Below are 27,214 nucleotides of genomic sequence, written 5' to 3'. Positions count from 1 at the left end.
TGAATAATAAAAATAATGTTCGGTTTTCTCTATTCTTTACTGGACCTAGACAGAATTGAAACAAATAATGTGCTTTGCATGTTCTTCTCCTTTTGTTGTTTCTTTTGTTTTTTTGGTTGTGTTTTTAAGACTTGTTAGCTAGTAAGTCTGTTTCTGTGAAAAGTGATATTTGTATGTTTGTTAATATCACTTTTCACAGCAGCAGACTTGCTAGCCAGCAGGGCCGCAGTGAAAAGTGATATTAACAAACATACAAATATCTTTTTTCACAGCAAACTTACTCAGCTGAGGGCCAGATCCTAAAGCCCAGCAGCTGGAGCCCAGGGCCCATCACTATGAGGCCGGGGCATGGACTGCATGAGAGAAACGCGAGGCCGAAGGACACAGCGGGGACCATGGGGGTGGGGGAGTGAGTCCAGGGACCAAAGCCCTGCAGCCACGTGGACAGGGTCTGGAGCCAGGGGACCAGGGTTGTAGGACACAGCAGGGGCCAGTGACAATGGAGGGGTGGGAGAGCCCGGGGCTAGTGGCGGGACCACTGCCACATGTCTGGAGCCTGCTGGCCACCACCCCATATCTGAAGTACTAACCCCACTGCCCCCGGGAAAGTGAGGAACTCACCAGCTACTGGCTTCTCTGGCATTTGTGGCTCCGGAGGGGGGCAGGGCCCAACCCCTACTGGTGACGCTGGGGGAGGGAACACTGCTTCCCTGCCCCCATCTCTGCCCAGGAGACTGTGTCTGCACAAAAAGCCCCTGGTGGTGACATGCGGCCATGTGAATAAAAAGCGGGCAGTATTATCTTCCATAAATGTCAACAAACTTGTTTGTCTGAGCAATTGGCTGAATAAGAAATAGGACTGAGAGGACTTGTAGGTTCTAAAGTTTTACATTGTTTTGTTTTTGAGTGCAGTTATGTTAAAAAAATTCTACATTTGTAAGTTATACTTTCACGATCAAGAGATTGTGCTACAGTACTTGTATGAGGTGAATTGAAAAATACTATTTCTTTTATCTTTTTACAGTGCAAATACTTGTAATCAAAAATAATAACAAAGTGAGCACTGCACACTTTGTATTGTGTTGTAATTGAAATCAATATATTTGAAAATGTACAAAACATCAAAAATATTTAAATAAATGGTATTCTGTTATTGTTTAATGGTGCAATTAAAACTGTGATTGATGGCGATTATTATTTTAATCTTGAGATTAATCATTTGACAGTCCTACAAGAAACATTTTCCCTTAACCCTATTTTTTATATTCTAGCACTCCATACAATATGCTCTCTCCTTAAATGTCTACCAGATTTTCCAATGCAGATATGGTGTGATGTAGTTCACTCAGGCCTACTGAAAAGGACTGGGTCTAGTGAAAAGAAAATGCTTTCAGAAGGAATGTTCTTTTATATAGAAGTCTGTGCTATCCAGACTACTCTGTTAAAGCTGATGAAACGATTCCAGGTCCTGACCCCTCAAAGCACTCATCTAGGTAACAAAATCTTCCCTCTTCCCACTTGGCTCTTTGCACAAGAAAAGCTCAATGTAAAATCTAAAGTACTGAATAAAATATCACCCCTCCTGTCTAGACTGGCAGGTATTAATGTTCAGTTCCTTCTCTTCTATTCTACTGAACTGTTATAGGTTGGCTGACCCATATATTGGATTCAATTTGTGCTTTTATTCCTGGGGAATCAATAAATGGCACCGAACAAAGTGGCACAATTGGGACGGCTAATTGCTCAACTTATGCTCATGCAGCCTGTGCGGGATTCATTATTCAACCTGACAGGTAGTTTTCCTAAGCTGCCTGATAATATTTAGTAAAGTTTGGGTAAATCAACTCCTTTCTCAGCCTCTTTCCTTTGCTGCATTTGTTCATATTTTGTTCATTCATTCTCCCTCCCATCCACCCTACCCCCTCTGTGAAAGACTAGGGAGGCAAAACATAATTTTAAAAGTAATATTAAGTCGTGAATCAAATAGGAACCACAGTAATGTTCATTTTCTGGTTCCTATTTCAACAATTATGGACAGGGATGGGATGATTATCTGTTCTGATAACATTTCTTCATATTATTATTGATATAATACAGTAACTGAAATCAGGGTTCCATTATGCTAGTACTGTACAAAAACCCAGTAAGAGAAAGTTCCTGTTCCAGAGAGCTTACAATCTAAATAGACAAGAGAGACAAAGGGTGTGCAGGAGAAACAAGAGCCCAGAAACTAAGTGGATTTACTCAAGGCCACATAGCAGGTCAGAGGCAGCACCAGAACTCAGGTTTCCTGAAGCTTAGCTCAGTCCAGATCCAATGGACCAGAATGCCCCACAGCAAGCAACTTCTCTTTCCTTCTGCATCCATTTTGTTTGTCTGCAGTGCATTACTCCTAGGTAGCAGATTCTTTATTCTGTTAGCACAGCTAATTTTCTAAACTTCCCCAGAAGGTGTCCTATTTAGCAAGGCTTCTGTTTTTTATTTGGTTTATCTTGTAACCTGATATGATGCTGTATTCCAGATTTAATTGAAACGCCTTAGGAACAAAGACACTAGAGTATACTAATGTACAGCAATAGTCAGCTATGAACACCATCTTTCTCTCAGCCTTTCCTACATTTATTCCCCAGTCTGTTTTCATGGCTGTACGTTCTGCATGCCAAGGAGTTTGTCTGTCTATGGAAAGGGGGGCAATCCCACTGTTACTTTTCCCAATTAATTCTATGGGACAAAGTTGTGTTATATTTGCACTGCTATGGTCCTGTGATATGACACCCCTTCCACAGCAAGCCAGCAGGAGAGTGGGTAGTCAGCATTTGGTATGTACTCCAGGGAAAGGCAGGTGAGATGGGAACCATGGGGCTTCTGGCCAGCTCAGGGGATGCCCATCTTAAATGCTCATAGTTGTCAGAGGATGAGTGAGATCTCATTTTGAAGAGGAAGGAGATCTGGACCATAGAGGAAGAGGGGATTTGGATACTCAGGACAACTGTATTAGTCCTCTGTACTGTAGGATACTGAGGAGGGGGATACTTTCAAGGGTTAAGAAGTTCCTAAGGAGTCATGGCAAAACTTGCAACTTATAGGTCTCTAGAATTCTACATGCCCTTTTCCACAATATCCATTAGCTGCATGGCCCTCTTTAACTATTTACACTCCATATTTTTAATGATCTGATATTTCTGACAACAAGAAAGTCTGTATTTTTCTGTCCATCTTTGATGTAGTCAGAAATCAGGCCATCAGAAGGTTGTCAAATGGGAAGGAGGAGAAAGCGACCCTCAGATATTTATCTGTGTGCTCTGTGATAAGGAAAGTCTCTTCTGAACTATGTATTAAGGAAACATACTCTATAATCCTCGCACTGAAGCGCCTCCAAACATCTAATCTTTTCATTACAGAAAATTTCCAACTTCCTCCACTTCAAACTTGCCTTGTCCCATGAGATCCATTTCCCTTAGGGCACAGTACACAACTGAGAGCCTCCCAGACTCAGTTCAGTTTAGGGAAGTCCTGAAAGGAAATGAATTTTGCAGTTCCAAGCAATGGCTGTTTGATTGATAAGTTCCATCATTTCTTACTCTAGATATAAAGAAATATTGTGGTATCTTATAGCACTCTATAATTGTTAGCAAATCACTGGATTGAGGTGCTCCTACTTGCTTAACATTGTGCACAATCTTCACTCTCATGAGACCCCAGGTCTCATGTGCCTGGTCTTGAGATCTTTTACAAAATAGTTCTCCTGCATATTTACCATATAGCCCCTCACAACCTTAAAAAAAAAAATCTCACAGCGTATTCATTTTATATTTCAGATAACAGTTGTGAGTTGCTAGGATCAAAAGGGTAAAATCGGTTTGCTCCTATATTTCAAACAAAATGTATTGTTTTTATTAACTCTAGGAATTTTTAACTTCCAAAAACCCTCTTCCCTAAAATTTTCAGTGCTATTTTGTTTATCCTTCTGACATGTACAAGATTGCCATAGCAGGTACCAAACCTTACCCTATCCTGAATCCAAGCAAACAGTTTGTAAGAATCATGGATAGAGATTGAGAAGACCAATTTTCATCCAGTTTGTTTCTTCCAATAGAGGATGATTTTCTAATACAGTTTCTTGTGCTTTGTGCATTCTACTTATAAATGTCTCAAGTAATGATATTTCTCTCTCATCCTCCAGGGAGTTTACACCACAACATAATAGATGTCAAGAATCTTATTCTCATGCAGCCTACATTTTTCCATTCTTAATTTCGCCTACTTGTTCTTTGTGCCTCAAATAATTCTTCTCCCAAGAGCTATCTTTGCTTTTCTGTGGGTGGGCCCATAGGGAAAAAACCTCTCTTCCTCATCCTATGGAACCAATTCCTATTATTATAATCACACCACTGGGCACAGGACTGGCCTGAGGAATTGTGGGAAGGTTTAGGAAAATGGCTTTATAGGATACACCCCACATTTAACTGACTCATTTCACATGACAATATGTTCTGAGGGATCTTTAGGTCCAGAGCTCAGCCCTTGTTCTCCTGCTGAAGATGAAAAGGGGGTTCTGGATAGTTGCTGTGACATTTTTGGGATCACCCAGACCCATGAGAGGTTCTGTCAGTGCCTGCTTTGTAACTCTGGGCTCCTTAATGCTGTGCTGCTGTGGCTCGCAGCCCTCACGTCAATAGCCACAACACAAACATAGAAGTCTCACTCTGGCTTCCACTAGCCTAATTACTCCTTGCAGTGTGACCCCAATAACCTTTCTGGTCCCAAGTCTCCCCAAACCATCTACCCCACGATACTACCAGACACTTGGTCTTTTCTCCTCTGGTTCGTCACCCCTGAAGTAGTGAAACCAGCCGTCAGTTATCAGTTCACTTTGGCACACACACTCCATACAGTTTGCACAACGGAGACCCCATCTGGGGTAAAAATAAATAAAAGCTTTATTTAATAGAAAAATCACACAAACAAAACTCACACATTCAAAGATGAATTGGTAAGGGAAAGCATAGAAAGTTACATAGAAAACAAACAAAGATGCAACTTCTAGCTTTGCACTTCTGCATCAAACAAAGTCCCTTTTTTAATACAAATTACCAATTGCCTTTGAACAGTTTCCCAGCATACATGGATGGCCTTCTGCCTTTGAGACTGTCCCTTGGGTTCTGGGTGAAGACTTCAGTTTCAAGCATACTTTTAAAAAGCCCCCCGTAGCATAGGGACTCATGGTTTTTGAAGGTGGGGAAATCCTAGCTGGGATGTCTCATTGTTTTCCCATTAACCTTAATGGTCCATCATTTGAACCACCTGGGTTGTACAATGCTAGGTGCTTTGAATTAGTCTTGTCTGGTTGGGGAAGCAACCCCTGCCTGGCTGACCACTGCCCTGCTTGGTCATTACAAGGTTTCATAAAGACCTTGCTTGGCATGTTTTTATACACAGTAACATTGATTCAATTGCTTATTTGTCGGGGATTCAGATCCAAGAGATAACTCTTCAGATAACCTAGGGGGAGCAGGAACCTGGATGGGGCCCCCAGCCACTGAATGGCAGTATGCACATTACTGTGCATCTTAGCACACACACAATGCTTTAGAAACTACCACCACCTACATCGCCAGAGGTTTGTGATGGTTAAGTATTATTCTCCTTGAACAGAAGGGGAAGCCATGGTAGAAAGGTTGTGAGTTGACCAGGACCAAAATCAGCTGTGTCAGAGCAGGGAGGGGAGTAGAGGAGTCCCCTTTCTCAGTCTCACACCTATGCACTAGACCTCGTTGGTCACACTGCCTGTTCAGTACAGCACCCAGTTCAGCTGCCAGCAGCCGCCAGGAAGGAATTTGTGGCAGACTTAGGTCCATCTACACTTGAAGCTGCAGGTATAATTTCCATCTGGAGGGACATATCCAGGTTAGCTCAAATAGGAGTGTAACCACAGTGGGAGGGGCTAGTTGCCCCAAGACCCCAGATGTGTACTAAGGAACCTAGCTATTGTGGCTTCACTTCAATTTTTAGCATGTTATCTTGATCAGAGCTAGTGTGGGTATTTCTCCTTAAACTGCAGATTACACCTTCCAGCTCCTGTGCAGGCATACCCTTAGTGACAGTACCAACACCCTAATCAGTGTTGCCCTAGCAAAGTTGCAAACTAATCCCTGGTCTTCCCAAAAGCTGAGGGACTTGTGACCCCAGAAAGCCAGCCCTGGGGGACTGGTGTCAAGAAGGAACCAAATGACTTGTGATCTTCAGGGAAAGAACAGTGAAAAAACCTGGGTCCCTAACAATCAGTTCACAGTTTCAAGGCTATCCTTGCAAGGAAGAGAGCTGGAAATTTAACTTTTATTAATGAAAACTGATGTTCTCTCACATTCTGAGTTCCCCCAACTCAAATAGGAGCCATAGACACAGGCTTCAGAGGGGCCAAATTGCAGCTCTGCCTCTGCCTTTCTCAAATAGTTTTCAGCCCTTTGGACACATGCAGAGTTGGCTCATTCTTGCTAAACAACCTGTGTGAAGGAAGGTCTTTTAGTCGTTCTTCATAGGTCACCCCTCTCAACACTGTCATTTTTGTTGCTGGTAAGGAGGTGACTAAAATGAAATGAAACACTCCAGCTGCGGGAGTACAAATACTGGATGTTATTTCTCTGCTCATGGCTGATTTGCTTTTCACTCTTCTTTAGCATTGCTCTTTATCGGGTTTCTCACCAAATGTATATATATTTGCATTTTTCCAAGCTGAATCTTACTTTTTCTGTTCATGTTTTTCACTTAATTTTATGTCTCTGTTCTTGCTCATATTTTGCAAATGCCTCTAATTTAGTGTCAACTGCAAATTTTATTAACAATCCTTGTCCTCTCTTGTTCAAATCATTTTAAACGTTCTTACATCAGAACGGAACTAACACCGCCCACTAACACCCCTTTCCCATTGCCAGAAGAGGCAGTGAAACCTTTCGCACAATCATAGTGTGTGTGGGGGGGTGTGGATTTAGACACATGAACACTTTATTGTAACTTTTCAGCATTCTATTTTCTATTTACAATTTTTAAACTGTAACTAATGTCTCATTTGAGCTTCCTCCTCTAATTTTTCTATTAATTCCAGTTTCTTTCCTTCTATTATGTCTTATTTCTTATTTTGAAAGGTTGTCTCTTTCACCAACAGAAGTTGGGTCTAATAAAAGATATTACCTCACATTCTTCTTGCGTTAACTGCTTTTCTCTAACTCCTTTTCTCCTTCCTCTTTCTTTTTCTGGATTTTAACCCTACATTTTCAAAAGGTAACCAGTATTTCTGAGCGCCCCAATTTCAGACACCTTGAAAGGGTCTGGCTTTCAGAGGGCAGATGCTCAGTACTTTTTGCAAACCAAGCTGGTTGGGTACACCAAATCACTAGACACTGAAAATATAGGCCTTATTGTTTACCTCCTTCCATCAACTTCCAGATTTTACCCTCATTTTCCCATTCTCATCTCTCAACCTCACTTCACATCAACCCACATCTCTGAGAGACATCTCTATACCCACTCAGGCCTTCCCAACCCCCCATTTTGCCTCATTTCAATCCCAAATTGTATTCACTTATTTTTTCCCCATTACCAGATTTGAAAAGACAAAACACAGTTTGAATTACAGTGATAATGTCAAATCCTTGAAGCTCTGCAGTAATGAGTTCAGAATGCTAGAGGATTCCTTATTAGAGGTCATTTATATATTATTTATATTGCCATGGCACCTGGAGGACCCATCACAGATCAGAGCCCGTGTGTGTAGGACACTTTGCAATGAGTAAAACAGTGACTGCCGCTTCCCCACAGATCTCACAGTCTAGGATTATGAACACGATGCACACAACAGTTGGATGAACAGACAAATAGAGGTGGTTTGGGGAACAAGATAAAGAGAGTTATGTTTGCATAAGTAAGTTGTACATCTAGCGGAACCGAGTTCAGCTGTAGCTAAGAACAGTGATACAGCTGATGCTGTAGTGTATCACAAAGCAAATTGTAACTGTGTATCACAAAGCAACCTAGGTCCTAGAGGATAGTTGTGTAGCCCTGGCTTGGCATGAGCAATCGAACATGGGTGAGGCCTCATTTCTTGGGAGACGGGATTAGGGAGGTAAATGTCAGCAGGACTAATTTTTGGCTAAAACATGAGAACTGTAGACAAGTCAGTCCTGAGAAAGGTAGTACTATGGGAGGTCATTATAAAGGGCAAACAATATGTTGGCAGTCACTGCTTTAAATTTGACTGGTAGCTGAAAGTCTCCTGTGACTTTAACTGGACCTTTGCCATAGTTTTCCAGTGAAACCAAGGATATGCTGAGTGGGAATTTCCAAAAGTGTTGCACATAAGTACTCTGAGTAGAGATAATATGGCACCAGTGTTTATTAGAAGCAGGATCAAGATGTGCTAATTGGCAGTGATGGGTGGTAAAGCAGATAATGTGGTCTGATCAGTCTCGGGCTGATAGCACCTCAAGGGTTGCTGTCAAGTAGCTAGGTGGCTGGTGATCTCAGACATTGCTATGCTCATCCCATACAGGGCACTCATTGGTAAACAGAAAATGGCCTCAGCACCTGCATTTTTGATGAGGTGAAGCTAAGTGAATCTCTATATTGGTGCTATGTTATTGTGGGTGATGAGGCTGCATGCTATGAGGCAGGCAGTGTCTGACTGTTTTGATAATTGCTCTCGAGATAAAAGTAGCAGAGTTGTGGCAGAAGCTGTTCTGAGTCCCATTGCTTCTCAGCTACACTAAGGGGTGCTAGTTATCCTGGAATGTGGATCTAACAGTAACACAATCAGCTCCCTCTCTAATGTAAGATCATCCAATTCTAATAAGCCATTCATTTAGCTGAGGGTCCTCGAGGCTACAAATGAAAGTCTTGAGATATTCCTTATTGCTCTAGGGTAAACTTTTCTAAAAAGCAGTTTAGGAGCCTCGTAAGTTCTGAAGGCACAAATTTCCAAGACACTTAAGAACCTAAGTCCTGTTGACTCACAATGAGACTTAGGCTCCTAAATCACTTTTGAAAAGAGGACTTCCATACTTTTGAAAATTTTATTGAATTTTATTTTATGGCTTGCCAAATAAGGAGGGGTGGCTTCATGGGGATGGGCAAATAAATTTGACTAGTGCATGGACTTAATTATATGTGCTTTACGAAAGGTTGTAAGTTGTACTGTCACATAACAGCTGGTAGTTGAGTCCAGGGTGCATATTTGTCTGCATCCTTCTGTTCAAAAGGAGAAGCGCTGGGAGCCCCGTGTTTTTACATTCTCTGTAATCTGAATGGTAGAAGCATACAGTTATCGTGCCATGCTTTCCATGGCAGTGGTGGAACTCTTGTTAATACCTAGGATAGGAACCTGCAAGTGGAGCAAAGGTAAAAGCTGAAAAGGCAAATGGCAAAAGTGGGATTAGACTTTTTGGAGTAGTCCTTGTGACTGCAGCTGGAGTGTCTTGAGGATCCGCTGCAACACAAAGAGGTAACGTGTCACTACGGGGTGCAACAATTGAATAGTGAACTCCAATACTGTCAGAGCTTTCCGAAATGCAAGGCTACTTTTGTGTTATATTGGAGTCTTTTAATCACTCAAACAGCTGCCAAAGCTTCTACCTCTTATCAAGAATCTCTGTATTGTGAGATTTGAAGCTACATTAACTCTACACTATAGTGAAATCAACAAAACATGCAAGACTCCTCTGTGTATTTAATCTTTTATTCGTAATGTAGAAGTCTGCTTCCTCCAGTGACTTGATCTCAGGGTCCATTACTCGGTGATCGTAATGAAACGAGCTTTTGTATTGGTTTCTAGCTGTAAAATGGAGATAGTTGCTTAACTTTTCTGATGGATTTTGGAAAGATTAATTATCCTTACTGAAGTTTGTACTGTACACAGGTACATGTATTCACTAGAAGGATATGGGGGACAAATAAATTGTAGTACAATTGACTTAAAGCGGCAGTGCAGAATCTCATGCTCATGCTCAAATAAATTGGTTAGTCTCTAAGGTGCCACAAGTACTCCTTTTCTTAGTGCAGAATCTAAATTTTATTTGAAAATAAAACTAGGACAAAATTTTTCAAACCTGAGTACCTAACGTTAGGCTCATAAATCTATACTTAAGCAACCAAGTAGACAACGTTGGAGTGAACTCCTGGCCCTACTGAAGTCAATGGCAAATCTCCCATTGTATTAAACAGGCCCATGATACCCTGGATTTTCAGAGGTGCTGAGTAACCCTGGTTCCCACCGAAGTCAATGGGAGCTGTACATTTGAAAGCAAGGTAAGCGGAATGAGCACTAGTCCCTTTTTACATAAGTGCAGTCTGTCTACACAAGGGGTTTCCACAAGTGCTATGCTGATTGGTGTAGGAGAGGCAGTGTGGCCTACTAGACGAAGCACTGGCCTGGAACCCAAGACACCAGGGGTCAGTTACCAGCTCAGCAACTGCTTTGCTCAGTGACCTTTGACAGGTCATTTTTCTCCATCTGCCTCAGTTTCCTTATCTGTTAAATGGGGACGATCTTACTGACCTCCTTTGTAAAGCACTTGAAAGCTATGGATGAAAAAGCACTCTAGAAAGCTAGGTATTACACTGTTTGAAAAGGCTCCAGTATGGGCAAATCTTTAGTCCTTTTCTATATGAGAAAGTCGTAACAGTTTAAATTACATTGGGCTTTAAACCAATTTAACTATCCACTGAAAACCAGTCTGTGGACAATCTTGTTTTGGTTTAAGATGGGCCTATTTTGGTTTAGTTTAAACAGATTCCTAATTGACTTAAGTTAAATCCAAATAAAGAGAACTGGTTGAAAATCTTTGTCAACTTCTTTCTGACAGAAAATTGGGTTTTGGATTTACAACAATTCACGAAAGTCTCTTTTTTCCTCAAAATTTTGAATTTTTTTTCTAATTGGAAAACCAAAACCTGAAAAAGGGGGGGGGGGGGGAATCAGCTGAAAACTTGTTGGCTTCTGGCCGAAAGCAAATAAACAAAGTTGTGTTTGGTTTTTCAGTAGGGAAAAAAAGCCAGTTTTATCCTGAAAACTCTGACAGACCCAGAATTTGGTTTTGGGTAGTCAAAACTTTCTGCAGAAAATAAACCATTTTCTGACCAGCTATAGAAATAAGTCTGGTTTAAACTAAAATAAAAGCCTTTGCACCAGTTTAACTAAATAGGCAAAGAAATAACAGCTTTAGTAAAAGTCGTGCAGCTTTACAGTGTGCAGACAAGGCCTCAACTTCTAGCCTCCATTGCTCCCAGAATGTGAACCAAACTTAAAACATGCAGTCCCAACTGCTTGAAACACTAGCTCCAGAGCTGTGAATGACTCAAATCATCTCAGTGGCTGTAAGGTTCAGCTGCCAACATAAACTTTTTCATTTGCACTGTTGTTGTAGCCGTGTGTCCCAGGATATGAGAGAGACAAGGTGAGTGAGGTAATATCTTCTATTGGACTGAATTCCAGTAACAAATATCTTGCCCACCTTGTCTAGCTTGTTTAGCAGAAGTGTTGAACTAATGTGCTTACCTGTCTTGGCTCCTCAAAGTCAGTGGATTTTCAAGCAGCTGGTTGCTATCAAGGACTCCTGAGGTGAGGGACAAGAAATTTAACCCCCCACGCCTCCTCCAAATTTAGAAACTTCTGCCTCTACCCAAAAGGAGGAAGAGAAGAAATTCACTCCCTTCCCAGTATCCAAAGTTTCAGCTGTGGTCCCTTCCAAAATCAAATTACTAACAACACCTTACATCCTAAGCCCATTGCTGGGGAGTGAGGTGAGATTAAATTTACAGATGTCCTGCAGGCAGACTCTTTCACAGAGGACACTGCAGACATGCAGAGAAAGGCTGATTCATACAAGGTGACCTCAATTGTTGCGATGGGACTGTCTCAGCCACATAGGTGTTTATATATTAATGTGAACATCCTGAGTTGCACTTAGAGACCAACAGGCAACTGTTGTTGCATGGTCTCTGCCAGCTGAGCAGACAACATAAGAGCGGCCATACTGGGTCAGGCAAAGGTCCATCTAGCCCATTTTCCTGTCTTCTGACAGTGCCCCATACCAAGTGCCCCAGAGGCAGACAGAACAGGTAATCATCAAGTGATCCATCCCCTGTCGCTCATTCCCAATGTAACCCACACACCTCCTGGGTGTGGTGTTCTGTCCCATCTAGTGGCACTGAGCCCACTTAGAGAGAGATTATGAGTCTGCTCTACAGCCTTAGCTAACAGGCAGTTGGCTTTTAGCTAATGCAGTAGAGGCTCATGCATTTAGCTCCAGACATCTCAGGTTTGATCCCGCCCGCCGACGACCGAGGTTTGTTGGTGTTACACCAGCTTCTGGCAAACAGAGGCTAGGGACACCATCTCTGCCCATCCTGGCTAATAACCATTGATAGACCTATCCTCCATGAACTTATCTACCACATTCTGCACCATATGTGGAGTTCTCAGATACCTATAAGACTAGCCTCGCAGACTGTATTGCAATAATCTGAATGCATTTATTAAAGGGGTGGGTAATTATCAAGGTCTAGCTAGGAAAAAAAGTGATTGCCTTTTCTGATGTGGACTGAAAAAAAGGGTGTCAGCTGGGATTCAAAGAGTTGTCCAGGGTTAGAAAGCAACCCAAAATTTAAAAGCTCTCAGACAAAGAATGGGCAAAGGCCCCTCATTAACTGAGGCAGTTATCATATTCCTCCACGTCTTTCCCCCCAACCTCTGTTTTGTCTAGATTGAAATACTTCCACTTTGCTCACATCCAAGTCACCATATCAGCCAGGTTCTGGTAAGTCTGATACTGTACCAGCTGGATCAAATGAAAGAATGAAGAGATGGTTGTCATCTACATAGTGATAACACTGCATCCCTTTCCTTACTATTTCCCGCAAGAGAGAGCACATTGAACAAGAGGTCTGGGAACATACCCCAAGAAGATCATCAAAGAAATGAGCAATCTCCCTCTTAACCACAAGTGGGTTAAAAAAAATCTCACAGTAAATGGTATCAGAATGCTAGCAATTTAAAGAATCAGCATGGACACCTGACCCTTGTTTCCCAGTTCAGTGATGGCTCTGTGTTGATAATGAATTACCACTGACCTGAAGGGTTAGCAGATGAATTCTTTCATTATTTGTTCTACAGTGAACCATTTTAATAGACATTAAGACACTCTTGGGCCAGCTACACAGTAAGTCTATCATCTAACTTTATTTCCCTCATTCTCTGGGATAACACTTATTAAAGGTGCACCAGCGGAAACAGTTCTCAAAATCCATACATTCCAGTCAGGGTTCATATTCCTTGTATGCAATGTACATATACTCTGGTCTTCCCATAGACTAACCCCTTTTTGTGTTTTAATTAATTAATTTCAAGCTCTATAAAAGTGCCAGACTGAATTTCCTTTATAAATAAGTAAATCTTCCAAAGGCTATCCCGCTCTGACATCTTCTCCAGTTGTGACGATCTCTTCAGAGGATGCATTTCAATGGTTGACCTTCTTTCAGATGCTTCATAACTCACAGAGAGTTTATTTGTTTTCAGGCGGAATGTCCTAACACCTGACATGAAGAACAGTTCTGTCTTTTCCTTATTGAACACCGTTTAGAATAAGAAAGGTAGCCGATGAATCTGAGCTAGCCTAGACCTGTACTTAGGAGACTTTCATCTTGGCAACATCTCCAAAAATTACTCACTGAAAGTTTTCTTCTTTAAAAAGTGAAAGCAAACAAACAACACAATCTTCCATTTTCTTCTTTAAGTTTTACTACTAATTCTGCTCAACTCCAAATCAATGAGCACTGTAAGTAAAAACAGATCCTGAAGCAAAAATGTCTCAGCTAGCCAGCCAACCCCTCTTTTAAATGTATTCCAGGTGTGGTACCTTCCTTATAAGAATGTGCAGGGAACTGGATTTGCTCAAATGACTGAGCATCTTGATATCCCCATTTCAAGAAGAGGGAAAAAAAAGTGAATTCCTGAAATGGACCAGCTAACAAACCATTGTATCATTTGCTTCAGTCATCACTTATTAAGGAGTTGTCCTACCTTTGCCAAATGAGTTGGTCTGTCCAGCTCCCAGTGGGCATGTGACAGTCATGAAAACCACCATGTCCACAGCGGTCACTAATTGAATTACTTCTTGAGTCTCAAAAAGAGGCTAGTTACTTAATGAGCCTGGAAACTGAGCTGTTCTCTCAAGTAGTAGTATCTCTCGGTCATGGAAAGGCAGCAGGGAGGCGCTTACACTGGTATTGTCCATGCTATTTCTGGACTGTGGAAAACACAGGCATTATCTCCACTTACCAGGGGATCGACACACAGTGATCAATCCACCGGGGGTTGATTTAGCAGGTCTAGTGAAGACCCGCTAAATCAATCACCAATTGCTTTCTCGTCAACTCCGGTGCTTCATCAGAACAAGAAGCATAAGGTAAGTCGACAGGAGAGTTTCTCCCGTCAATCCAGCATGGTGCAGACACCACAATAAGTCGACCTAAGGTACATCGACTCCAGCTACGTGGAGTAACTTAGGTTGACTTAGCCCTGTAGGGTAGACCTGCCCAAAGTCTTCAGGGCTAACAAGCCAGCATCTTGTGTGGGCAGTAAAATGCAGAATATTCATAATAAATGCTGGGCTTCAGTACCTCTTAAAGGTCCAATGGGGTACAAAGTGGTAATTAAGGATCCATGCAAGACCCCATGTTCCATTCATGGCAAGAACCACAGAATTATGCAGCAGTGCCCCACTCATCCTCCTCTCTCCCACTCACTGCCCCCTGGCTCCTCCGAATCAGCACAGTATTCTCAGTTGCGTTTACTTTATACTGTCCCCAAACCTTACATTTTGGTTGTGTTAAAGATTTTTGTACTGATATTGAGTAGCTGCATTGAGTAAATTAAAAGGGGAAAGCAGAAGTTTTTTCAGCCGGGGAGAATGGCTTGCAGGAAGACATGAGCAGCAGTTCTGTTCTTTTGGATCCAAATTTTGGTACTGGAATAGCTGTCAAGGCCATATGCAGCCTCTCTCTGGGAAATGCAGAGATGTTAGGCACTTGACTCTCAATGCCTTAATTTCTACATTTGATTAATATATATTAGTTCATTTACATAAATGACAACCCTTTTCCTCTCCCCAAAACAATTGCAGACAACTTCCTAGAACATCTTGATTTTGTAGATTTGGCTATTGTGAGTGGGGGAAACGTGTTATTTACTATCCTTCCTTAATCAGGACAAATATCAGTGGGTGATCACACAAACAAACAAATGTTTGATAAATTATTTCACAAAAAGATCATTGTGCTGATAAGGTTTCCAGTCCAATAGCTTTGTGTTCTCTCTGCCATTAAGCAGGGCAATGACAGTAAATCTAATCTAAGTATTCTTCAGTGTGAACAACATTAGAATCTAACACACAAGGATTTCACTAGGATGGAGGCAAATCCAACCTGAGTTGTCTGGAGAAGCTACCTTGCAGTCTGCGCAAGCCGCTTGCATCTCCTTAGAGCAGTGGTGGGCAACCTGCGGCTCACTGCCTTAGAGTGCCTTTCTCATGGCGCAGATCCCACTAGAGCTGAGCACTCCTCCTGCAGTGGTGCAGGGGAGTTGCGCTCGAGACACATCTCTGTTTAAAAATAAGTTAAAAAAAAATCAAGGCCAATTTAAAAAAAACTGTTTGATTTTTAAAACAATCATTATTTTTATTTATTCTGGTTCATAACCAGTCCGTGGGCTCCAGAGCTCTGGCTAAAGCAACCCTCTACAGTACCACCACTGTACACGTAGCTCTATGGCCCTGGGTAGAGGCTGGTCAAAAAACCTAAAACTTTCCTTGAAGATTTTCAGTTTAAATTTTTTGAGGAATGTTTTAGTGAAAAAAAAATTAAATTGAAAATCAAATATGCAGTGAAAATTCAGGAGGTTTCTACCCTCTAGCCATGGGTGGATTGTGGGACAACACTTTTCGTGGGACCTCTCTGATTAGAGTCCTAGAAGACTGTAACCATACAGACCACACCTAGGACAAGCTCTAACTGAGCAAGGAGCCCTAGAACACCTTGGTTACTACTCCACAGCTCTGCAATTTGGGTCAGAAGCGGCGTAGCCGGTAGCCATAAGCAGGAGTCTCACGTCAATATGGGAGACTTTGCAGGTCTGCCCTGGCACAGCGATGTAGCCTCTTTTTCTCTCCCTCTTTAGGGCAGCAATTAAGGGTGTTGGGCAATTTGCATTCCCTGCTCCCCACCTAGCAGCCCTTGACAGAAGCTAGCTGCCCCCTCAGCCCTGTCAGCAGGGCTAAAGATAGCAAGCTAAAGAAAGCAAGCTAAAGATACTTGCTTAATTTTTGAGATAGTGAACACTGATGTTTAAACTGTCAGTCTTCAATGTGATCATCCAATTGAAATGGGAGCAACTCGCACTTCTCTGAGCTAATGTTGTCTGCAGGAGTCTCACGTCAATATGGGAGACTTTGCAGGTCTGCCCTGGCACAGCGATGTAGCCTCTTTTTCTCTCCCTCTTTAGGGCAGCAATTAAGGGTGTTGGGCAATTTGCATTCCCTGCTCCCCACCTAGCAGCCCTTGACAGAAGCTAGCTGCCCCCTCAGCCCTGTCAGCAGGGCTAAAGATAGCAAGCTAAAGAAAGCAAGCTAAAGATACTTGCTTAATTTTTGAGATAGTGAACACTGATGTTTAAACTGTCAGTCTTCAATGTGATCATCCAATTGAGGTGAATGGGAGCAACTCGCACTTCTCTGAGCTAATGTTGTCTGCAGACATCACAGCATGCACCCGTCAGTTTTTTTCAGGTTCTTTGCAGCCACACAGGGCAAAAGACTTAGTTTATTTTTAGAGGACAGCTTAGATCTTGTGCACAAATGTTGGGCAATTTTAAAACTAATCCGTGATAATGTAGCAATGTATGTGGCTGTGTAATCTCGTACATGAGACCCTGTTCACAGCTGAAGTTGGTACTTAATTGTTTTGCTGACTGTGACAGACTGCAGAGACTCCACCCAGTTCTTGGCAAATGAGGAGTTAACAGCAACTCAGGCTAACACACCCTCCATGGAGGGGCCATAAAAGCAGCTTCCTAGAAAAGAGACTCCCTCCAAGAATTTGTATTTGTGTTTTAAAAATGGATAACGTAGCATGATGCTGCATTAATTTAGTCACCTGCTTAAATATTTCTTTAAGTTGTTCTCTTAACGCTTGGCTTCGTATCTGGGTGAGAAACCCTGAGCTGGGGGGGAATATTTGGTATGTTTTGATTTATTAGTTTTTTCTATGGCCAAGTAAAAGTCCTCTGATAAAGGAAATCTGACTAGCTGACCTATAGGTATTTTGTGCTGGATTGCCACAACAGCTTATGTTGTTATTCTCTGATATGTTATGGCAGTAGAATACAGGCCTTCTCTACACAAGAGACATGTACCTATGGACTTGGATGGGCATATACTTGAGGTGGCTAACCCCTCCTGCTGCATGTGCTGCCACACTACACTCTATTTTAACACACTAGCTCCTAAAGATGGGAATCATACCCCTAGCTTGAAGTGTAGATGTACCCTTAAAAATGATGGGAAATCATTTGAAACACTGCTTCAACTTCAGTGTATATAGGTCAGAGTCTGCTGCCACCGTTTTAAGACTCATGACAATTAGACTTGCTCTAAGAAGTGTTAAATGTGTAGGTCCAATCAAAATGGTACTTTAAATGATGATGGTGACCTGCAACCCATTTAACATGGAGTTTGCAATGTTGTTAACACAGGTAAAACTCAACTAATGTTTCACTGCAGTGGGAAACTTAAAAAAAAACAAACCAAATTTTTCCCTAGTGTACACAGGGTCATAGAAGCATTCTTTGAAGAGCCAGCATCCCGATGTCAATCCCAGCCTTTTACTGGCTTAACACATTTGTTTCTAGCTCTCTGAGACTGCATGATCAGAAGAGAAAAATCATTCAGTTCGGTTTACCTTCTTGCTTTTTACTACGGCTGTTGATTAATCGCAGTTAACTCACGTGATTAACTCAAAAAAATTAATCGTGATTTCAAGAATTAATCGCGATTCATCGCAGTTTTAATCGTACTGTTAAACAATAGAATACCAATTGAAAGTTATTAAATATTTTTGGATGTTTTTCTACATTTTCAGATATATTGATTTCAATTACAATACAGAATACAAAGTGTACACTGCTCACTTTACATTATTATTATTTATTACAAATATTTGCAATGAAAAATGATAAAAGAAATAGTATTTTTCAGTTCACCTCATACAAGTACAATCTCTGTGTGGTGAAAGTGAAACTTGCAAATGAAGATTTTTTTTTGTTACGTAACTTCACTAAAAACCAAAACAATGCAAAACTTTAGAGCCTACAATGCCACTCAGTCCTACTTCTTGTTCAACCAATTGCTAAGACAAACAAGTTTGTTTACATTTACGGGAGATACTGCTGCTTGCTTCTTATTTACAATGTCACCAGAAAGTGAGAACAGGCATTCGCATGGGACTTTTGTAGCTGGCATTGCAAGGTATTTACGTGCCAGATACGCTAAACATTCATATGCCCCTTCATGCTTCGGCCACAATTCCAGAGGAGATGCTTCCATGCTGATGACACTCAAAAAATAATGCATTAATTAAATTTGTTACTGAACTCCTTGGGGGCAAATTGTATGTCTCCGGCTCTGTTTTACCCACATTCTGCCAGATATGCCATGTTATAGCAGTCTCGGATGATGACTCAGCATGCTGTTCATTTTAAGAACACTTTCGCTGCAGATTTGACAAAAGGCAAAGAAGGTACTAATCTGAGATTTCTAAAGATAGCTCCAGCACTCGACCCAAGGTTTAAGAATCTGAAGTGCCTTCCAAAATCTGAAAGGGATGAGGTGCGGAGAATGTTTTCCGAAGTCTTAAAAGAGCAACTCTCCAATGCAGAAAATACAAAACCCGAACCACCAAAAAAAAAAAAAAAAAAAAAAATCAACCATCTGCTGGTGACATCTGACTCAGGTGATGAAAATGAACATGTGTTGGTCAGCTCTGCTTTGGATTGTTATTGAGCAGAATCTGTCTTCAGCATGGACCCATGTCCTCTGGAATGGTGGATGAAGCATGAAGGGACATGTGAATCTTTAGCACTTCTGGCATGTAAATAGCTTGCAATGCTGGCTGCAACAGTGCCATGCGAACTCCTGTTCTCACTTTCAGGTAACATTATGAACAAGAAGTAGGCAGCATTATCTCCTGAAAATGTAAACAAACTTGTTTGTCTGAGCGATTGGCTGAACAAGAAATAGGACTGAGTAGACTTGTAGGCTCTAAAGTTTTACATTGTTTTATTTTTGAATGCAGGTTTTTTTGGACATAATTCTACATTTGTAAGATCAACTTTTATCATAAAGAGATTGCAATATAGCACTTGTATTAGGTGTGTCATAAATATAAAGGGAAAGGTAAACCCCTTTGAAATCCCTCCTGGCCAGGGGAAAGCTTCTCTCACCTGTAAAGGGTTAAGAAGCTAAAGGTAACCTCGCTGGCACCTGACCAAAATGACCAATGAGGAGACAAGATACTTTCAAAAGCTGGGAGGAGGGAGAGAAACAAAGGGTCTCTGTCTGTCTGTATGTTTTTTCTGCCGGGGATAGACCAGGAATGGAGTCTTAGAACTTTTAGTAAGTAATCTAGCGAGGTACGTGTTAGATTATGATTTCTTTAAATGGCTGAGAAAAGAATTGTGCTGAATAGAATAACTATTTCTGTCTGTGTATCTTTTTTGTAACTTAAGGTTTTGCCTAGAGGGATTCTCTATGTTTTGAATCTAATTACCCTGTAAGGTATCTACCATCCTGATTTTACAGAGGTGATTTCTTTACTTCTATTTACTTCTATTTCTGTTAAAAGTCTTCTTGTAAGAAAACTGAATGCTTTTTCATTGTTCTCAGATCCAAGGGTTTGGGTCTGTGGTCACCTATGCAAATTGGTGAGGCTTTTTATCCAACATTTCCCAGGAAAGGGGGGGGTGCAAGTGTTGGGAGGATTGTTCATTGTTCTTAAGATCCAAGGGTCTGTAGTCACCTAGGCAAATTGGTGAGGCTTTTTACCAAACCTTGTCCAGGAAGTGGGGGCAAGGTTTTGGGAAGCATTTTGAGGGGAAAGACGTTTCCAAACAGCTCTTCCCCAGTAACCAGTATTTGTTTGGTGGTGGTAGCGGCCAATCCAAGGACAAAGGGTGGAATATTTTGTACCTTGGGGAAGTTTTGACCTAAGCTGGTAAAGATAAGCTTAGGAGGTTTTTCATGCAGGTCCCCACATCTGTACCCTAGCGTTCAGAGTGGGGAAGGAACCTTGACAAGGTGAATTGAAAAATACTATTATTTCTTTTATTTTTTACAGTGCAAATATTTGTAATAAAAATAAATATAAACTGAGCACTGCACACTTTGTATTCTGTGTTGTAATTGAAATAATTATATTTGAAAATGTAGAAAACATTCACAAATATTTAAATAGATGGCATTCTATTATTGTTTAACAGTGCGATTAATTGCACGACTAATCAAGATAAATTTTTTTTATCGCTTGACAGCCCTACTTTTTACCCTTCCTGATTTCTAACTATTGTAGTGGATACTGTTTTGAAATGATACAGCAGTACCATCTGAAATCAGTTTTGAAACCCAATTTTCAAATGGTATAAAGAAATAATCTATATCTCAGCTGACTGAAATAGCAGCTGCTAAAATTACGTGAGGGAAAACTGTTGCAAAGGTCCGTATTTGGCAGAACTTTCTGAACACTTTCTGGTTCAGTAAATAACAAGAGAATGTTTACTCTTGGGAGGAATAAATCAAAGTTTTCTATGAATTAATTATTGTCCATGAACATTAGCTACACTTCCTAAACGGCTACCTGGGGTAATTTGTATTTTAAAAATGGATAATGTAGCATGATACTGCATTAATTCAGTCACCTATTTAAATATTTCTTGAGACTTGTGAAGAATCTTAAGAACTATAAAATTGGAATGCTGAAGTTCCAGGGCTGTTCAGTTTAAGAGTTTCAGGATGGCCCACTGGAGGCAAACAGGCCAATGAGGAAATTTGAATCTGTGTTCAGATTCTGAAACTCCTTCAAGCCTAAAGGATGGGAGTGGACCTATCTCTACTTTGAAGAGTAGCCTGAAATGTGGCTAGTCTAACACCAAACCATCTTTGCAACCCAAAATTTACTGGCAATCTTTAGAAAAATGATAAGCAGCCATGAGCTTGCCCCTGTGTGCCAGTGAGGAACCAATTTTTATCCAGAACCTGAGAATCTTTCAAAAAGATTTTCACTATTATGGCAGTGCAAAAATTCTTTTATAAGAATTTATATGACATAAAAGCAATATGATTGAAGTGAGAAAATCAGCAGGGATATAAAATGTCAAGGTACAGTGTTTACTAAGGGAATAGAGCATAGTAAGGTTAGCAATAGAAGAGAGAGAGGATGTTGAGTCTGCAAAGAGCTAATTTAACAATATGGCTGACACTTAAATGTACATGGAAGGCAAAGACAAGGAAGGATGTTGGATGATTCTCAGGATGTTAGGCCTCCAATTTAAGGCAGAGCAGAACTTTGATCATAAGTTGGGGTAGAGAACTTGTATTCAGATGCTAATTGGAATAACTTGTGAAAAAACTGAGGAAGGGAAATGTTTTCCTGGAAGTGAATTACTTATTGGATAAAGACTGCACTGTTATTTTGTTCAGGTCCTGGTCCAGGAAGATGTGCCAAATATGATAACCAGCAATGGAAGCTGGGTACCAACTAGATTTAATAATCACAATACCATCAGAGCTGAGATGCTGATGTATTAAGCATCTCAATAAATCAAACAAAAGCTTTTAACTTAAGAAAATCTGAAGTCAAGGAAATGTGAATCACACATGGGAGTTTTGCTTATAATTTTGTTATCTATAGTAAAAAAAAAACTGATGAAAGGGGTACCATTATTTCTTAAACCATTTGCGACTGAAATGTGCTTTTAACCTAATTGATTCCAAACTGAAAGAAGAGCAATTGATTCTACGGTAGGAACATCAAATAGTACCAATGCAAAAGTCTTCAAAAATGCAAGAAGCCTGGGAAAAAAGCAGGGAGAACTGGAAGTCCTGCCACAGTCAAGGAATTATGATGTGATTGGACTAACAGAGACTTGGTGGGACAACTCACAAGACTGGAATACTGTCATGGATGGATATAAACTGTTCAGGAAGGACAGGCAGGGCAGAAAAGGTGGGGGAGTTGCATTGTATGTAAGAGAGCAGTATGACTGCTCAGTGCTCCAGTATGAAACCGCAGAAAAACCTGAGAGTCTCTGGATTAAGTTTAGAAGTATGAGCAACAAGAGTGATGTCATGGTGGGAGTCTGCTATAGACCAGGGGGATGAGGTGGATGTGGCTTTCTTCCGGCAACTAACAGAAGTTACTAGATCACAGGCCCTGGTTCTCATGGGAGACTTCAATCACCCTGATTCTGCTGGGAGAGCAATACAGCGGTGCACAGACAATCCAGGAAGTTTTTGGAAAGTGTAGGGGACAATTTTCTGGTGCAAGTGCTGGAGGAACCAACTAGTGGCAGAGCTCTTCTGGACCTGCTGCTCACAAACCGGGAAGAATTAGTAGGGGAAGCAAAAGTGGATGGGCACCTGGGAGGCAGTGACCATGAAATGGTCGAGTTCAGGATCCTGACACAAGGAAGAAAGGAGAGCAGCAGAATACGGACACTGGACTTCTGAAAAGCAGACTTTGACTCCCTCAGGGAACTGATGGGCAGGAGAATAACATGAGGGGGAAAGGAGTCCAGGAGACCTGGCTGTATTTTAAAGAATCCTTATTGAGGTGACAGGAACAAACCATCCCAATGTGTAGATAGAATAGTAAATATGGCAGGTTACCAGCTTGGCTTAACAGTGAAATCCTTGCTGATCTTAAACACAAAAAAGAAGCTTACAAGTGGAAAACTGGACAAATGACCAGGGAGGAGTTTAAAAATATTGCTCAGGCATGAAGGAGTGAAATCAGGATGGCCAAATCACACCTGGAGTTGCAGCTAGCAAGAGATGTTAAGAGTAACAAGAAGGGTTTCTTCAGGTATGTTAGCAACAAGAAGAAGTCAAGAAAAGTGTGGGCCCCTTACTGAATGAGGGAGGAAACCTAGTGATAGAGATTGTGGAAAAATCTCATGTACTCAATGCTTTTTTTGCCTCTGTCTTCACAAACAAGGTCAGCTCCCAGACTGCTGTACTGGGCAGCACAGCATGGGGAGGAGGTGACCAGCCCTCTGTGGTTCGGGACTATTTAGAAAAGCTGGATGAGCACAAGTCTATGGGGCCGGATGCGCTGCATCCGAGAGTGCTAAAGGAGTTGGCGGATGTGATTGCAGAGCCATTGGCCATTATCTTGGAAAACACCATGGTGATCGGGGGAGGTCCAGGACAACTGAAAAAGGGCTAATGTAGTGCCCATCTTTAAAAAAAGAGAAGGAGGAGGATCCGGGGAAGTACAGGCCAGTCAGCCTCACCTTAGTCCCTAAACTGGGAGGAGAGGTAGATACGCTGGATGGTAGGGATAGGATACAGAGGGCCCTAGACAAATTAGAGGATTGGGCCAAAACACATCTGATGAGGTTTAACAAGGACAAGTGCAGAGTCCCGCACTTAGGACAGAAGAATCCCATGCACCGCTACAGACTAGGGACCGAATGGCTAGGCAGCAGTTCTGCAGAAAAGGACCTATGGGTTACAGTGGACGAGAAGTTGGATATGAGTTAACAGTGTGCCCCTGTTGCCAAGAAAGCTAATGGCATTTTGGACTGTATAAGTAGGGGCATTGCCAGCAGATTGAGGGATGCGATCGTTCCTCTCTATTCGACATTGGTGAGGCCTCATTTGGAGTGCTGTATCCAGTTTTGGCCCCACACTACAAGAAGAATGTGGAAAAATTGGAAAGCGTCCAGGGGAGGGCAACAAAAATGATTACGGGCCTGGAACCCATGACTTATGAGGAGAGGCTGAGGGAAATGGATTGTTTAGTCTGCGGAAGAGAAGAATGAGGGGGGATTTGATAGCTGCTTTCAACTACCTGAAAGGAGGTTCCAAAGAGGATAGATCTAGACTGTTCTCTGTGGTAGCAGATGACAGGACAAGGAGTAATGGCCTCAAGTTGCAGTGCGGGAGGTTTAGGTTGGATATTAGGAAAAACTTTTTCATGAGGAGGGTTGTGAAGCACTGGAATGCGTTACCTAGGGAGGTGGTAGAACCTCCTTCCTTAGAGGTTTTTAAGCCAGGCTTGACAAAGCCCTGGCTGGGATGATTTAGTTGGGGATTGGTCCTGCTTTGAGCAGGGGGTTGGACTAGATGACCCCTCTGAGGTCCCTTCCAACCCTGATATTCTATGATTCTATGATCCTGACTTTCCTGAACCAGACTATTTCATTAATAGGGAGCAAAGTTTTAGCTGTGCAGTGCACATCCATTCCTCCAACCAATGCCAACATCACAATGCGGAAGCCTTATAATAGGGGAAATGATCAGAACTCACCTCCAGATAACAAGATGGGCCAAAATACAGAAAGAGAAAACAGGCCTCCTATAGAATGCATAGGAAAGTGAATAGCAGAAGTATTTGTATTATCTTTGCCCTTATGCAGGAGAGAACAGAGAACAATCAATGGCTGGGGTCGTATTTTTTTCTTCACAATTTTCTGTGAAGAGACTGGACACTGAACTGGACCAGTGCTTTTCAGCCTAAGGATCGAACATATTTCAAAAAGGTTAAGAGGTCACAGTCAATATTTTGGGGCAGATTTTCTCTCCTCATTTGCTCTTTTCACCTCACCGAGATGATGCACTGGAGCTGGAAAACACCTGCAAGACCCCTAGTGCTGGGGAATCCCCCAGTCGGGGGCGGGGGAGGTTGTTGGCTGGATCCTATATATCCTTCGCTACCACCCCTGGCCCGAGGGGATGACCTGAGGACAAGTAAGGGAGGAGGCTGGAGTGCCCTGATTTCTGGCTGCCCCCAGCTGATTTATGATGCGTTAGGGGATGATAGCCAGCTGACACAAATTAAAACAGCTCCCAGTCTGCTCTAGCCTGGATTTGAGCTGGAGTAGAATATCAAAGAGTCATAGCTGGCTGTTGGTTCTCAGCTTCATCTCCTTTTCCCCTTTCCTGGGCTGCCCTCAGTAGTTGTGTGGGAAGAAGAGGGGAGCCATCCTTTGTAAGGTACTCCCTCAAGCTCAGGATAAGCCAGTTAAGCTCCTATCCTGTTCTTCCTGGGGCTCCCAGAGCCTCTCAGGGAACCAGATGAGTACCCAGTTACTCTCTCATCCTTTCTTCTATCCCTGTGACAGAGCAGGCAGACCAGCTAAACAACTAAAGGGCCACCAGCTTCTCATAGCACTCCTGGCTACCACCAGAGCTGATCCTGGTGCTGCAGGGAAGGCAGAAGGAGATTGTACCTCCCCATAGTAATGAGGCGGATTCAAACACTTCAGTTTACACATTGCCGGGGGCAGCTCAATGCATTGTCAAGAACAAATTTTCTTAACACAATTATTCTTGAGAGTCACAACGTATAACACTGAGTGCCACAAGGACCAATGCCAGGACACCCCTGATTTAACCATATTGTTATGAATTAAAAAACAATCTGCAGACAAATCAGCCAATTCTTAGCTGAATGTTGTAGAAAATTCTTGCAGGTCAAATGCCAAAGTAGCAGCATGTGGCAAACTTAACCATTATTTAAATGAAAGTTGGCAGAAACCACTGCATCTGACCTGAGGTTTATTTAACTTACATTTATCAGAATAGTTTGGATGCAAATTAACTCTCTTTGTGTAATATTTATTGTTTCGCTTTCCTTGAAATGGGACTGGCAGGCGCTTCGCCTACTGCAACGAAATGGTGATATGCTGCAAACATTTTAACAAGGCGCTCCCTACAAGTTTCCAACTCAGTCAGCTGTATGGGCCTGACTGTTAAAATGCACCCCTCTCCTCAAACACTATCAAATAATTCCATACTCTGCTCTTTCCCACCCTCCAAATCTATTAAGTCCTGGCCGAGATCTATGACCTCACACAGAAGGACAGACTACGTAATCACAGTGGGTCCTTCTGACGTTGGAACGTATGACCCACAATACTTCCTCAGAGCATCTCATGGAGGCTCTTCTGTCTGGCAGCAAGAGTGTCAGTGGCAGGCAGGCTGCCCTGTGGCCTCTGGCAGTCATCAGTGGTTTGGAGGTGTGGATTTCCCCATGTGGTGGTAGTGAAAAGGGGACAATTCTCCTTCCCACTCCCAGCTCTTCAAACTCCAGGCTGAGTAGGCTGGCACAAGTTGGGAGAAGTTGGCTGCAGAACTTCTTGGTGTTGCAACAAACTGGCCCTGATGTCTGGCTGCAACAGCCAGTGAGGGGAGGGATGGGCAGGAATACATGGTTAATCCCCAGGTTCTCCTTGTGGCATTGGTGGGAGAACCAGGAGGGGAGTTTCATTTGCACTGCTGCAATAGTGACTGTAGCAAAGCTAATGCTTATCCAGTTGCTGTGTACTATACACAGTTTACATCTTTGAGGAGATACGGGACCTCATTCTCCTCTCACTTACAGACCAATAACTCCCTTGCCTGTGATTTATACCAATGTGAGTGAAGAGAATTGGCCCCCTAATTTAGCAACTAGAATGTAACTTTTTGGTAAGCTTCACAATTTATTTATCATGTTAGAACCTGTTCCTCGTCAATGTTTTCCAAGTAGGGTGCGTTAACATGCCCAGCTCCTTTATTTCTAATTAAGTGTACTCTTATGGTGTTTGCAAATCAGAATCAGTATGGTAGAATTTCCCTTCGTGCCCACGATGAATATTCCCAGTTGTGACAGCTGGAAGAAGAGTTCAAGTAGAGTCCCACTGCAAACAATTGAACTGGAAGGATGCTCTCTCCACCTCTGTGTTCTTCATTTCTACTTACCTGACCTATAGCGCTCATCCCGTGACCCTGAGGACCTGCGACGGTGATATCGAGAGGAAGAGGAAGGGGTAACAGGAGTTCGACGTTCTTGTGGCAATGCCTGATCCACCCCTGCATTAATGAAAAACAAATAGTTCTGGTTGGATTACAGAAGA

The 27,214-nt window shown here is 42.1% G+C and overlaps 1 protein-coding gene across 11 annotated transcripts in view; it reads right to left on the bottom strand.

Moving 5' to 3' along the window:
- The window catches only part of DIP2C (DIP2 acetate--CoA ligase C (putative)), a 485,677-nt gene that overhangs the window by 162,044 nt on the left and 296,419 nt on the right, over nucleotides 1-27,214 (bottom strand). For all 11 annotated transcript variants that reach the window (XM_073334492.2, XM_073334497.2, XM_073334499.2 and 8 more), the window contains one exon: nucleotides 27,060-27,170. In XM_073334492.2, coding sequence (XP_073190593.1) covers nucleotides 27,060-27,170 — 111 coding nt within the window. The remainder of the gene's footprint in view (nucleotides 1-27,059; nucleotides 27,171-27,214) is intronic.

This window comes from Lepidochelys kempii, chromosome 2 (genome assembly GCF_965140285.1).
Source record: "Lepidochelys kempii isolate rLepKem1 chromosome 2, rLepKem1.hap1, whole genome shotgun sequence".
Taxonomy (NCBI): Eukaryota; Metazoa; Chordata; order Testudines; family Cheloniidae; genus Lepidochelys; species Lepidochelys kempii.
Note: the sequence above shows the minus strand (reverse complement) of the source record. Positions and strands in the feature narration are given on the sequence as shown.